General features: G+C 36.2%; 1 protein-coding gene across 1 annotated transcript in view; it reads left to right on the top strand.

The window, feature by feature from the left end:
• GPC6 (glypican 6) overlaps nt 1-15,822 on the top strand; it is a 1,076,681-nt gene that overhangs the window by 521,811 nt on the left and 539,048 nt on the right. The window contains exon 3 of the mRNA XM_007196857.3: nt 13,769-14,160. Within this exon, the coding sequence (XP_007196919.1) occupies nt 13,769-14,160 (392 nt within the window). The remainder of the gene's footprint in view (nt 1-13,768; nt 14,161-15,822) is intronic.

Genomic DNA, 15,822 nt, shown 5'->3' with positions numbered 1-15,822 from the left:
TTTGTAAAACTTTTTTTTTAAAGAATGAACAAAACTTTTATACTACATTGCAAAATATGTAATTAAGGATTAAAATTAATTATAAAAGTGATGATACACATATGTATCATCAGTATCAGGTGTAGTAGTATAAAATTATTAGCATTCTTTAAATTTGAATATTTTACCTTCCATAATAGTATGCTAATGTTATCCTACAGATAAGTAACACATTTTAAGAGTATTCTTAACCTGGAACTCCTTTTGGTTTTCCTTTCTCATTTTCTTACTAGGAGTTAACTGCAGGCTTGTATATGGAAGAGGTAATTTTAAATAATGAGACATTATGGACAGGAAAAATACATGAAGCCTTTTGTAAGGATTACTCATTGCTCTTAGAGGAATAGATTTCGGTCCTGATCTTTTTCTTCATATGTGTGTAGTACTTATTCTTGATTTATTTCATTTAATATTCTTTGACTTTTATTTCTAGAAAAATTTTAAACAGATACCCTCGTAATATTCAAAAAGCACCATATGTTCTAACTCTTGGTTTTGATTTCCATTAGGCATTTATTTGAAATGGAAATCTCTGAATTATCATTTGGAATTTATACTTAAGGATCACAATACTGGCAGTTATACTAAGCCATTGGTGTTGTCAACATGGTTAGCCTTGATTTACTTTTTTTAGTACAGTAGGTATAATTTAAGCAAAATTAAAATTATGGCCAATAGAGTTTTTGTCACATGTACTAAAATAATGTTATTCTCAAGTTTTCCTCATCTTACTTTGGAAATGGCTTCTGCAGCCCACTTAATTTGACATCTTTGGCACAATGAACCAGAACCTGGCTTGGAAAGACACAAAAACTGCATTGGCAAATGATCTGCCAAGTGACCCATGAACAAAAGCGAGATTGGATTGCCCTTTGAAATAAACCTATTTGAATTTTATTATCTCCAGAGCACCCTGTGTCTCTAATCTTGTGAAAGGTTAGTAGTCTATCCATCAGAGCAAGATAAGAGTGCTGGTTGATGTCTGCTCTTGATGATAACTGAATCCAGCAGTTGGAGCTGGAAGAAGGAGATTCATTACCATCAGCAGTTCAAAAAGAGAGGGGGGAATGGCTATGGAGGGAGTCATTCACAACAAGCCATGTTTTCCTAGGTCAGGGTATTTAAAACAAAACAAAACAAAAAACGAAGAACTGCTATATTGAGGAAGCTTTGCAGAGCCCTTTAAAGAAGTCCCCCTAAATCAGAGCTGTTTTAAGACTACCCTTTGTAGAGATCAATTTCTAATATGTAGATACTTTCTTTAAAACTATTGCTAATTGCTTTGGGGAGGTTTTTATGACAAACATCAGAATAAAAATAAGAGTGATATATCACTATATAACATATGGCTAATGACGAACAAATATTATAAAATATCCAATAAAGTCTAAAATAATCAGCCTGTGGTACAAATAAAACTTTTTAAAAGTTAACTGAATATATTCTTTTGTGGACTTTTACATACGATCTATATAATTCAGAAGTTGGGATAGAGGTCTTCTAAAAGTTTTTTGTAAATTTAAAACATACCAGTGGATCAAAATAAGCATGTCCTTTATCTAGGGGTTAATTTAATTTTGACGTTATGAGAAATAGGATGCGTACATTCAACATTGTAGAATTTCATAAAAGATATGACACTCAATAATTGATACTTTATGAAGTGTTTAATAATAATTGTTTTTGTTCATTGCATTCCAAATGATTGATGTTATAAAAGTAAAATAGCCGTCATATAACATGAGATTAATGAATTCAGTATTTTTTTCTTTGAGAAGAATCTGGTAAATGACTGGCAAAGTGAATGTAACCAATTTCAAGCAAATTTAGATCGAAGTTAAATTAATTCATCTGTATTTATATCTTACACAATAATACTGTAAGTCTTATTATATACCTATACCAGGATATCCATTGTTTATGCATTCATCAAAACAATATAGTTACATTTGAATTAAACATCTATGCTGCCAAGTGGGGCTGACGTTCATTTCCCTTTGATAGATTTAAGGAATCAAATGATTCCTAAGGTATGACCTGGGGAGGCTATGCCATCTCTTAGTCTTGTCCAACAAGCTCAAGCATGTGGTGAGTGACAAGGGTGGTTGGAAGTTGCCCTGACTTTCTTTACATTTTTGTTGTTGTCAGATGTTTATAGAAACATTCCTAGAATTACACAATTTATCATCCTGTGCTAATGTTCATCCAATGCCCACCAAAAGCTCTTCAGACAAGACAATGACTTTAAATTCAAAATAATTGAAATCTGAAACTTATGGTCTTTTTTCTTTAGTTTGAGCTGACATCTGTAATAATGAACAATGGAATTTTGTTGAATACTGATTACTTCAATTAGAGAAATCCTTTCTCCATCTAGAAATAAATAGAAATTATCTGTATTTTTCAGAGCATTTATTCAAAAACCCAAAGTGTAGATGTTTTTAATATTTATAGATAATTAGCTAACATTACTGAGAGCATTATTTTATAGCCAGCATGCTGTACTTTTTATTTCTTTTTTTTATTAATTAAGTCCTTTTTACTAATCAGTAGGAATCCACTAGATTTAAAGTCAAAAGACTCAAATTCTATTCCTTCTACTTTGCTGGTATAGCCTGTAATTTTGAGTAAAATTCTTGTTTATTTTTGGCCCTCTCTGTGCATTTAAGTATTTCCCCTCTGTCATCAAGCAATATTTTTGTGTTTAAGAGGGCTTTTCATGTTAAAATAATATCTATTGTTTTTTTCCAAATATAAAAGCAATTTATAGTCATTGTACAAACTCTGGAAAATTAACAATGTACAGAGAAGAAAATACAAATAAGCCATAACATTCTACCCATTGTAAACTGTTTTTGCATATGTATTTTTAAAATTTTTCTCAATGTGTATGTGTTTATCATTTATTTATTTATTTATTTTTACAAAATTGGAATTGTACTTGATACATCCTTTTGTATCATTTTATATCTTACCAATTTCTGTCATCATGTCTTATACTGGAGGTAGATTTCCCATGAATCTGGTAAAGTTTATGTTTCAAGACCCTTCACTTGAATAGACCCTATCCAAGGTCCTATGCCTTATTTTGTATTTGTAATTTTGTATTATATTTGTTTTAAAAGAGTTTTCTAAATTTATAAGCTTCAATTCTCATATTATCTATAGAGTCTGTAGATTCTGAAGCCATACTGCCTGGGTTTGTAATCCCAGCTACACACCTGTTAGCTATGTACCTTGTAAGTTACTTAACTTTTCTGTGCTTCTGTTTCCCCAAATGTAAAATTCAGACGATAATAATAACTATCTCATAGGGTTGCTGACAAGATTAAATTAGTTAACACATGAGAAGCCCTTTGAACAGCAGCTCACTCATAGTGCTTAGTAAGAGTTAGCTTTTAAATGTTCTTTAAAAATAATTGTAAACGTCACATAATATTTTACAGTGTGGATTAGTCATTCTTTGGGGGTTTTTAATTTTTCTCTCCTTTTTGCTAAAATAAATAAAGGAGGAATATCTTTACACACATAGTTTTGACCTTACTTTGCATTTGAACCATCTTCTTTTATTAGAGGTATCCTGCATTTCACTTTTTCTTTAAAAAAAAAAAAAGAAACAGACAAGTAGTAGATATCAAAAAGGTTAACATTCTTCTTTTGCAAAATGTAGATAGTTAAAAACAACTCAAAACTGAAGGTGGGGTATAGCAAAATATGTGAATACATTATTATTTGATTTATTTTTTAAAACTTATGCTTGGTACTGACTTTTGCTTTCATTTAAACATCTGTTAAGCAAAGTAAAAAAGTCCTTTTTATTCCAGGACTTTTCACATGTTTTTGGTATTGCAGGTTTTTGATGGGCCAGAAAGGATACCACTTAATAAGTTAGTGTTAAATTAAGATACAATATTTTCACAAAAACTGTTATATTTAATTATGCTTTTGCAACTCAGCATTTCCCAATACAACTTCTTCCTCCTGTTGTCCATGTTATGTGCTTAAATGATGCCCTGATTAGACTTTTGTAATCATTCCATTTCCCTTTGTCATGAATTAATTTGGACATTATCAGACCTTCTTCCTCCCTCTTCCCATACTGTACCCCTCCTTCCCTCACCATGGGATAAGTCCTTTGTCCTGTAATCAATGAAGGCAGCGGGTGACTGGGGAGAGGGTGTTACGTGGTGGAAAAGGAAAAAGAGATGGAAGACAAAGGAAAAGAGACTAGCACACTCTTGTCCCCCAGGACCACTGCCAGTGCTCTTCACATACTCTGGACACTGACCAATGCTTGGCTGCCTTCCCAAGACCAGAACACTAATTTTCTACTGCAAGAAAAGAGAGAAGGGAAAGTAAGTGAAGGGAAGGAGAAAATAGGGTCTTTCCTGATGTATAATATGGCTTCTCCCTCCATCATTATTCCTCCTTTCCCTGCCCATTTCATCATCAATCATGCATTGACCTAAAATGAAAGTATTAGAGAACAGAGAAGAGCTGCAGTGATTTTCAGTCTTGGCTATACTTTGGGATCACTTGCAGAGCTTGAAGATACATCGATACCTGGATCTCACTCTGATGGATTATGATTTAGTCTAGAATGCAGCCTGGGCATCAAGATTTTTTTTAAGTGATTTTAATGGGCAGCCAAGAGGGAAAAAGAAGTAAATTTCATTTGGCTCTTCTTCCTTACTCTCCCTAAAAGCCTACATAATCTCTTGTTCCAGTACCCCCAGGTCCTTATCATTGACTTTTCACCTACAAACTACCTTTAGCCCCACTTCCCAGAGTTCACCCTTGGTGGTTTGATATTGGAGAGGTGTGTTCTATCCTCTGGCCCAATGAGTAGTTGGGTGAAGAAGTCAGGGGAGCTGGACAAGAACTGGATTTGTAAAGAGAGAAATATACTACGAAGAGAGCATATACTCCATGCTGTGGGTAATGTCATCAGAAAAAAATGGAAGCAGGGTGTTGGGCAAGGCCTAAAGAACACTGTCCGTAGGCCAAAGCTAAGGAGCTGCACAATGACGAAGGTGAACTCAGAAAACATCCCAGATTTCAATTTCATATGCGTTGCTTAGGGTGAGATACAAATACCGTCTGCAGTCTCAAAACACTTGTTTGCTTTTGGCAGCAACCGTCAGCAACTTTCAAACTTAATTCATGACTCCCAGCATTAATAGTTTATCTATACCACCTGTGAACATAAATGGCCTAATCAGTCTTTCTTACTTTAAAAGAGATCTTTGGGAGAAATAACCTACCAAGAAATAAAACATTTATCAATCTAATGTGTAAAGGATCACTAAGTATAGAAAAAGTTTCACCTTGTGAAATATGAATTCAAATCAACAATTTCTATAAACTGCTCTATTGCTTCAAATCTCCCTATATCAGCCAGTTACAGAGTGCTGCTTTCAGATAACTTTTCTTTTTGCAGCTGAATTACACACCTGATTCTGAAAAATCTCCTGGCTTTGGGTCTCTTCAGCTGACTTTACCTTAATGGTATTGAATTAAAGGACTTTGTTGCAAGATATTGGTTATTTTTAACAAATAGTCATGATTGTAAACTGATGACTTTTCATTAAAAATTTCTTCATGGAAAAGTCTAGTCAACTTGATTAGATACCTTGGAAGAATATAGAATGGTGATGTCCAGTTGAGCTGAATAATGTGTTTTAAAATGCATTTACTGTATCCTAAATTTTTGGGCATTTTTTTTTTCCTGACTTATTGGTTAGAAGTATTTCCCCAGAACTCTTACATTTCTACTTATTTAGATCTAGTTTATAAGAGTTTCCAACATACAGTGGGAGTAATGTAATGAAAATAACCTTTGGATTAATATAGCAAACAACTTTTGACTTCTGTATTGTAACATTTTAAACAACTGATATATTTATTATTTTCTGAAAATAATTCTCCTAGATTTATTATGAGCATTTTATTTTGTTGTAGGGCCTTGTACGATGTTAAAAGATTGTTTAAATTTCTATTTTCATTAATTATCATGAAAAGAAATTTGAAAAAGAAAATTGTATTATTTTTTTCATCTTAACCTAGTATCAGAGTAGAGTGTTATTTTTTCTTTTCCTTTTTCATTTTTATACTGTCTATTTTACATTCCAGGTTTATTGTAAGATTTTCTCCTCATGAACATCTCCAGGGACTCATTAAACCACAATCTTAGAAAAATTTAGGGTGTCTACTTTAAAATCACTAAAGTCACCTAAATCCTCTAAATCATTTAAGTGATTTAAGAATTTACTTTTGGATTTTAGTTACCTCGCAGGGGAATATAAAGAGGTGAACAGGCTGCGGGGCTGTCAGAGCAAATTTTAACATATAAGGTAAAATAATGGAGGAAAGAACTTTTATTCTACTACTAAGAGATAACAGACTAATAATTAAATCGTCTTCCTACTTACAAGAATTCAAAGGCATAATACATTCTGTTTGATTAATTTATCTTAAAACATTTCACTTAGGATTTTGACCCTTTATGCCAGGGATTGGCAAAATGTCTTGGTAAAGGGCTGGATATTAAATATTTGGAGCATTTTGTTCCCATATTCTTTGCCACTGTTGGTTTATATTTTGCTTGTTTGAATTTACTCAAATGTAGTTGTTGATAATATATACATGTTATTATAAAACAATATCTACAATATGCGTGCATATATATGTTATAAAATGGGACATATGTGAAGTCAAATATTTTTAGCATCCTTTTGCATACCAGTCGCTGTTCTGTGCCCTGTAGCTATAATCACAGGTTCGGTCACTGATTTTCTTCTAGTGGAAGCCACTCCTTTGTGGAAGATATACCAACCCTAGGGATTTGCATGTGCTCTCCAGTCTCAGTTATCTACATTAGCTAATTGGTATTAGTGGAAAAATAATCACACATGAAAATTATTTTTAAAAGATAATTTAGATTTGATTTTAGAATGCACTTTGCAATTTATATTTAAGTATGGTTTTACCCAGTGTCCCAGGAGTTTATTATACTTCTCATTAATTATTCAAATCACAGTGTGAAAATTGGACTTCGTGTAAACTACAAAGCTGCCCTGCTGTCCTACTGTCTCTTAGAACTCACCCTGTCAGCAGTGGTTTGGAGCTCTGGGTCGTGCGCCAGCTTAGTGGTCAAGGGCAACTTGCTTAACATTTCTGGGCCTCAATTTCCTCATCTGCAGTTTGATTATAATAAAGCCTCAAACAGGAAATCTGTAGATTACTATTGTTAAGTCACTTTGAAATTATATAGGCTTCTATTAATTCCTGGGATGAACTGACTGACTAAATCATAATGCTTATTATAACATAATAAGCATAATCTATGGAAACATACACACACACACACACGGAGCAAGAGAAAGTATGAATTAAGAGATAAAGAAGGGGCAAATCACAAATGAAGTTTTGCTTACAGCAACTTCGTCTCAGTAATTACAGATTCTGATTTCTCCCTTGTTGAATAAATTGTTATTTTGGAAATCATTTTATTTAATTTCAACCCCATAATTTTAAAAAATGCCTACTGAGGGTCTGTTTCTTACATAAAAACACAACTGATGTTTAAGAAAAACTACAAAGATGATATAATAGGATATGTCTTCAAAATAGTTCTCCTCTTTCCCTGACATAATTATTTAACCTGAGTAATGACGAAATAAAACGTGGCATTGTCTTGCTTACTGAAAACAACAAAGTTCCAAACTGAGTTTATCTGACTAGCTATTGGATGGAAGGAGGCTTCACTGCAGTGTAGGAGACAGGGTGATTGAAGAGTTAACTCATGCGAGCCATTGCCTAAATGAAGTGCGCGAGTGAATGTGAACGCGGTCAGCTTGCTGAGATCGTGGGCCGTGGGGTTAAGGCCCAGCAGGACCAGCAGCAGGAGGGGCAGCAGTGAAGCCAGGCAAAGCGTGGCTCAGAACAGGCAGAGATGTCCAGAGAGGAAGCGAGGGTCTGGTAGAGCCGTCTCGAGAACCACCATGCTTTTGAGCAGAGGCCACAGGGCATTTCACACGTAGGTGCACATGACCGTGGAGCATGGGAGGGTATGAATGTTTATATGTTTATAAATACATGAGTTTGGAGGGTGACAGTAGGGCACATCAGTTATGTCTGCTCTAAGATATGGTTGTAGCATCTCTCTCCCACAGTCACTACCATCTAAGAGGAGCCCGGTCCACGTGGAGTCAGGATGTATTTCCCTGGGTGTTCATGCTCACCTTCTGTTTGTTCGTTCACTAGTCACCACTTTTTAAGACCCTACCCTGTGATAGGCACCATAGGTGGAAATGGTAGTATTGGTCACCAACAGCCTTACCTGTGAATATGATGCGTGTTTCAGCTCCTTTCACTTAAAGCACACACAGATCCTCAAGTTCATCTTGTAAATAAATTGTGAGGCTGATGAGGTCTAGAAATGTGCTGGCTTTTCCTCGGAATGTATCGATAGCCTATTTCTAGGCTTCTGGAATTTATCAGTAGAAGGGTGGTGCTGAGTGGGTAGGGTGAGTGTGATTTTGCCCGCCTGGGGGACATTTGATAATGTCTGCAGACAGCTTTGTCATCACTCCTGGAGAAAGGATGTGCCCATAGCATGTAGTAGGCGGAAGCCAGGGATGCTACTTGTTATCTTACAATGCACAGGACAGACACCCAACAAAGACTGTCCAGCCCAGGGAATTCCTGGTGGTCCAGTGGTTAAGACTCCGTGATTTCACCGTGAGGGCCCGAGTTCAATCCCTGGCTGGGGAACTAAGATCCCACAAGCCGCATGGTGGGGCAAAAAAAATAATAATAAATATAAAATTTTTTTTAATTTTAAAAATTAATTAAAAAAAAAAAAGATTGTCCAAGGAATAAAGACACAGACGTAGAGAATGGACTTGAGGACACGGGGAGGAGGAAGGGTAAGCTGGGACGAAGTGAGAGAGTGGCATGGACATATATACACTACGAAATGTAAAATAGATAGCTCGTGGGAAGCAGCCACATAGCACAGGGAGATCAGCTCGGTGCTTTGTGTCCACCTAGAGGGGTGGGATAGGGAGGGTGAGAGGGAGACACAAGAGGGAGGTGATATGAGAATATGTGTATATGTATAGCTGATTCACTTTGTTATACAGCAGAAACTAACACACCATTGTAAAGCAATTATACTCCAATAAAGATGTTTAAAAAAATAAGATAAAATAAAGTAAAATAAAATAATAAAAAAAAAAGATTGTCCAGCTCAAAATGTCAACAGTCCTGAGGCAGAGACCCCTGATGTAGAAGACTGGCATCCAGCTGTCCATTCCACATAAGCCATGACCTGCCAAGGGTGACATTGCATGTGGCAAGGACTCCCTGAGCAGCACCAATCTTCTTATAGAGTCTCACTGTCTGGGGAGTGGGGAGAGGTGGGTCATTTAGGGACCATGTATAAGTCTACCGGAGAATAGAGTAAATGGCACTGGGGTTCTTCTTCCGCCTTAACCCAGCATTTCCCTGCTGGTCACATCAGGTTATGATGTAAGCAAGGAGACTTTGAGAGGAGAAGTCATCTCAGAAGATATACTTGAAAGCTGACAGGTGTGTGCAGAGTGAAGGACTCTCCTAGTGACTTAACCTTGAAGAGGGCCTGGGTCAGGGGCGGGGTGGTAGCTTTCCTGTGTCTATGAAACATAGCCCTTATAGGAGACCAGCTTTCTGAATCACTTACCCTCCATGCCAGCAACTTGAGGTTTTTCCTTAGCCAAAGCTTGGGTTCTGGGCTGGCTGAACTGATTTAGCATGCTTTTGTGGAGAGGAGGGCAGAAAAAAAGAGATTACAAGAGTAATACACACAACACAAATATGTGGGTTTAGGGAAGCAAAGTGAATATACCTGCTTCCCCTGGTGAGACAGATGCTGTCTGTGATCATGCATGGATACAGTCTCCACTGACACCAGTGACCAAAGCTTTTCACTCACTGGGCTCTGGGATGAAGTGGATTTACACCACCATCTGAAGCACTCATTTTAAATGACCTTTCAATGAGAAGTGTTTTGGAAAGCATGAGAATAGAACAGGAAGATGCCACAGTTTCTGGGTAAATGCTAAACAGTGCTTGATCCAGTTGCCATGCCCAATCCCCCTACGATAATATTAACTAGATAACACTTCCAGCTTAAATGGGCCAAGCTTTTGCTGTTTTGTGCGGACTGCAGATTCCTTGAGAGCCTTTAGTCCGCCTTTCTCCTCTTGCTTGCACCTCCCCTTGGTCCTGTGTGCACCTTACATTTTGATCCATTCATTTGGAGGCTTTATTTGAAGCCTTTCTCAGATATCCTTAGGGCACCTTTTGGCTCCTAGGAGTTGATTTTTGCCCCTTAAGAGGCCTCTCCAAGCGATCCGTGGCATGCATAGACTTTCTTTTTGCTTTTGGAACAGTGGTGGTTTTTATCTACAAGATTGTTCTCCCACTTGGGGCAGTCTGCCTTGCAGCAAACAGATGTTCACATCCAGATCTCCCCTCTAGATGAATAAAATCGTCCCAGAGGCTACTGCTGGCTGGAAGAAGTTCTTTTGTGCATCTATAAAGCATAACTGAGCCCTAAGCAACCACCTTTGATGTATATTTTGTGATTGGGGAAGGAAAAAATTTTAAAAAACATCTTCATCTGCCAAACTCTTACAGATGAGAATTTTTGTTGACTGAAGCCTTTATCCACTGAGCTTTGACCTCTCCCATTAAGCAAAGGGTTAGATTGAGTTGTTTTTTTTTTTCCTTATATGGCTCTTCGATTTTATTCTCTATGCTGTTTGGGCATAATACTTTCTCAGCAAAATGGGTGTGATAACTGTCTTCCAAATCCCCATCTTGTTTGGTTTGCTGAGACAGTTTTCATCCAAGCATAAAATACTTTGTTCAAAGAGTCACCCTTCAAAAGGTGGAAGTTTAAGTCTGTGGGCATGCTAAAAATGAAATGAGAATACTTATTTTTTGGAGGACATTAGTTTTGCCTCACTACCTCAGATCCCCATCTTTCATAAGGTCTAAGATCAATGTACTTTAGGGTACCAACATTTGTCGTAATTGCCTGATGCATTAGCATCCTTCAATACCAAGTATTAACTTTGACTGTGAGATCACTAAACCGTATAATGATTTTGAACACGGAATAATAACTTGACTTTTGAGGACCACTGAAGCTAAGAGCAAACTTTTGAGACAATGACACACCCTTAAACACAAATTTAATCCTGGAATCTAATAAAATATTTCTTGAGCCGTATTTATGGAAATCTGATAACTTAGTTTCTATATTCAATTATGATACTAATTTAGGCATAAAGACACAAACCACAAAGCACAGTGAGTGGGCAATCTGATTTTAACTATTCAGCTACAAAATGGTCATAAGCCTAATATTTAATTTTCCCCGTGTCAGGAGAGGAAAAGTCTAGGAATGTTACCTTCTGTAAAAGAGAAAACAAAATTTTCATCCCTACAGAGAAGGATTTATACCTGAAATCTTTGGAGAACAATGAGAACCAGAAGATTTTTCTTTCTTTTTTTTTTTCTCTTTCAAATCCAGACCACACTACTGATTACTGACTATTCATTGCTGAAGGCAGTACTCTGTATTCAGTAAATTAAGCTTTTATTTCAGAGTCCAACAAAATAATTGACCTCAAAAAGAAGATAAATGAATAGTCTATCCTGAGCTCCTGATGAAAATCTACTTTCCAATCTCATTATATTAGTATTTTTCAATTCAGTGATTTTTCCATTCTTTCATAGTTTCTTTCACAATTATAACACCTTTCACTCCGCTCCTATATGAACAAGGCCAAGCTATTTTCATCCTTGGTTTCAAGACTGAAAGGTTTTACTATGCTATTTTTATACTTTGTTATTAATATTAATAATTTAATATAGTTTCCATTTTAGGACAATATAAGTTACTAGTAAATTTCTGAAAAACTTCTGAAATGTTTCTTATTTCGAAAAATCATATATAACATAGACATATAGCATATATAAATATTTTGATTAATTAATCCTTTAACAGTTTTGAACATTTTTGCCCGAAGTGATTTTCCTTAATGAATTCCCGAAGATTAGGGAGGTTTAATACTATTTAACCTGATTTTTACATTTGGGAAAAATTAAAATAAGAACTATTTGGTGCCTTGAACAAGATGACACAGGGGTGATAAGCCATGACTTTCAGATAATCCTTCAGTTTTTGCTACCACTGTAGCAACATAATTTCTGTATTTAAGAAAAAAAAATGTATTCTTTTGTAGTAAGAGGATAAACATTGAACAGAGTCCTCTTTAAGATTTAGTGTACTGGTTTTATTTGAAAACAAATACAAAATCATCACCATTATAGACACCATTTTATCAAGACAGTGATTCAATGCTGTATTATTTGGAATTGAGGTAGCTAAATCAAGTGCTTCTTCATCTGACAAAGACGAAATTAGATGTAGCTTCCATAGAATTCATAGAGAGAGTCGTGACTTTTTCTCTTCTGCATCTCAGGAAAAGAATCCCGCAAGCCCCCAGAAAAAAGAAGAGGTTTTTTTTTGATTCCTACTGGGATTCCTTGAGGTATCCAGGACTTGCTTTTTCCCCGGCTTTAACTGAGAGGGGCCATAGCTTCCGCGAATAAGAGGGAACTGTAGGAGGTAAAGCAGAATGACTCTGTTGTTGGTAACTTGGATTTACAGACTCAGAAGAATGATCTTTCCATAGCCTTTTTCCCACCCCCAGTCACATTCTCTGAATGGGATAAAACTTGAGCTTGCTCTACCCAGGCTCATTTGTGCAAATGAATAAGTATCATACACATATGAACTGTGTCTTGAGGGAGACTAATATGAGGACCTACCAGTACCCAGGGACGTTGTTTTTGCCATCCTAATTTTTTGCCTACTACTACTCCCAGAAACACTCAAGTGCTACTGCAGGATCGAAAGGTCATTTCTTGGTAGACTCTTTTTCATTTAGAACCTCTTAACCAGAAAGCCCAAATGCCTATATTTTATTCAAGTGCTATAAAATGATAGTGATTGCATATGATGATAATGCATGGTACTTCATAACTTTCTTATGCATGATGGCAGCCTAAATTATGTTTATTATAGCCTTGGCATTAAGTGCATTTAATTGCATTATGAATCTCTAAACACTGATAATTGATTGCTATATATAGCAACTACAAAGAGTCCAAATATTACATTAATTTGAATATCCCATTTATGAACTTTTCCAAATAAAAGCAATTTAATTGAATTTGGTGGTAGAACAGATTTGTAAATAGACTGGAGCAAATGTTTTTATCACGTATGCATTTATTATTATGTTAATGACAATACTTAGCCACATATTCTGATTTGAGTTAATATGAAACCATAGGATTTTCTAAAATTAACAATAAATGGAAATATAATTGAACCTTTTTGGAGGAGTATTAAATGGTAAATTCCTAATGTTAATGGATGTTATTTCAGACAGAATCCCATGATCTTCTGTTTTCTTTGACTCAGAGAAGATCATAGACGTAGGTCAAATCTCATTTAAAATATTATCAGTTCGTGGATACCTTAATCACAGGATACATTTTTTTTCTGTGAAAATAACCATTAGAAGCAGTTGTTTTTAAGGTAAGTAGATGTCTTAGGCTTCCTAGATCTTGCTAATTTACTACTGCTTTCTTGTTTTATTTGCAGAATTTTTCCGAGAGCTTCTGGAAAATGCAGAGAAGTCACTAAATGATATGTTTGTACGGACCTATGGCATGCTGTACATGCAGAATTCGGAAGTGTTCCAGGACCTCTTCACAGAGCTAAAAAGATACTACACCGGGGGCAATGTGAATCTGGAGGAGATGCTCAATGACTTCTGGGCTCGGCTCCTGGAACGAATGTTTCAGCTGATCAACCCACAGTATCACTTCAGCGAGGACTACCTGGAGTGCGTGAGCAAATACACGGACCAGCTGAAGCCATTTGGAGATGTTCCCCGGAAGCTGAAAATTCAGGTCACTCGCGCCTTCATTGCTGCTCGGACATTTGTCCAGGGGCTGACCGTGGGCAGAGAAGTTGCAAATCGAGTTTCCAAGGTAATTGAAAATCTACTGTCTTTCTAATTGGCCTTTCTCGTTTTTTTTTTGTTTGTTTGTTTTTAAAACCAACGTTTAAAAAAGAAATTCAAGGTAAAAGTTCTCACTTACAGTGGTTCTTGCTCTTAGAGAAATCAGCTAAATGGTAAAGCTTAATTCTTTGTGTAAGAGAAGCCAGGATTTCAAGCCATTGCATGTGGTTTGAAACATAATGTCAATATTTATCAGCAATTCAGCAGAGAAGCTTTTATCAGAAAATGCGCGAAAACAGGTGTCTTGTAACCATGACCACCTGGCATTTCTGATCAGTTTTAAAGATGATAAATACTCATGAAACAGTCCATCCGGAGGTTATAATCCTCTAGGAAGTCCCAAGGAGACAGTCTTATGGCGCTGGCAAGTGGAGACAAGTTGTTGCTCCGAACACCAGCACCTGGCATTTCTTCTTCTTCATCACCCTTGTCAAAGTGGCCGAATTCCTTACTAGTAAAAGAAGAGCTGACACCTGTAGAACTGGATTAGGGAGGACTAATGAATACAAAGTGTAGAATCTGGCGGAGAATTCTTTTTGTTATACGTTATCTTTGTAATTCAATGCCATGTATTGCGTTGGGCTTATGAGAAAGATAAATCACTAATACACGTCTGTGCCTTTCCTTGAGGATGTCTCTAAACCTTTACTGCAAGGGTTTTTTTTTTTCCACTGCTGTTTTTAAAACATTGAGTGTTTCCTGTGTAGAGGATATATGCCTTCGTTCAAATTCTTCCTTGACATTCAACTGCTCTTATGAGATGAGCTTGCCCATTTATGAGGGCAGTCCAACAAATAAACTGAAAGATGATTACTTTAAGAGGTAAAGTTAAAACAATAGATAACAGAAGTCTGGTATTATGTCACTCCAAGAAGGTCATGTTTGTACAAAGATTATTGCTAAATATTACTTTCTTACTGCAGGGTCGTGCCAAAGAGCCACATATTTTTTATAACTATTAGTACCATCCTGGCATGTTTCTTTTTTCCCCACTTTAATCTCCTCAATATTTACATCTTGGTATCAAGATGTATATACCCTTAAAAATGTTTCTCTATGGCTCTGTTTGTAAAATTCATAGCAATCCATTTTTTAAATTATCAATTCTTAAAAAGTTTACTTGAGCATATGGAAAGATTATTTGGAAGAACGCTCTGATGAGGATAAACACAAGGGATTTAATAATATAAAGGGCCTATAACTTTGATGTTAAAAACAATTTTTTTATTGAAAATCAACAACATTCTAGATACCAAAGGAAATAGGACCCCAAAAGTGGATTAATAAGGAATTGGCCAGGTGGAGTAATAAGAGGAAATATGATTATCTGGGAAAGTCTGTGAAATATAGATAGATATAAGAAATAAATATATATTCCATATATTCTTTTTTTTTTTTAATATGTTTTTTTTTTTAATTTATTTATTTATTTTTGGCTGTGTTGGGTCTTCGTTTCTGTGCGAGGGCTTTCTCCAGTTGCGGCGAGTGGGGGCCACTCTTCATCGCGGTGCGCGGGCCTCTCACTGTCGCGGCCTCTCCCGTTGCGTAGCACAGGCTCCAGACGCGCAGGCTCAGTAGTTGTGGCTCACGGGCTTAGTTGCTCCGCGGCATGTGGGATCTTCCCAGACCA

The sequence above is a fragment of the Balaenoptera acutorostrata genome, chromosome 18, assembly GCF_949987535.1.
Source record: "Balaenoptera acutorostrata chromosome 18, mBalAcu1.1, whole genome shotgun sequence".
Lineage (NCBI taxonomy): Eukaryota > Metazoa > Chordata > Mammalia > Artiodactyla > Balaenopteridae > Balaenoptera > Balaenoptera acutorostrata.
This window is presented reverse-complemented; position numbering and strand designations above follow the sequence as displayed.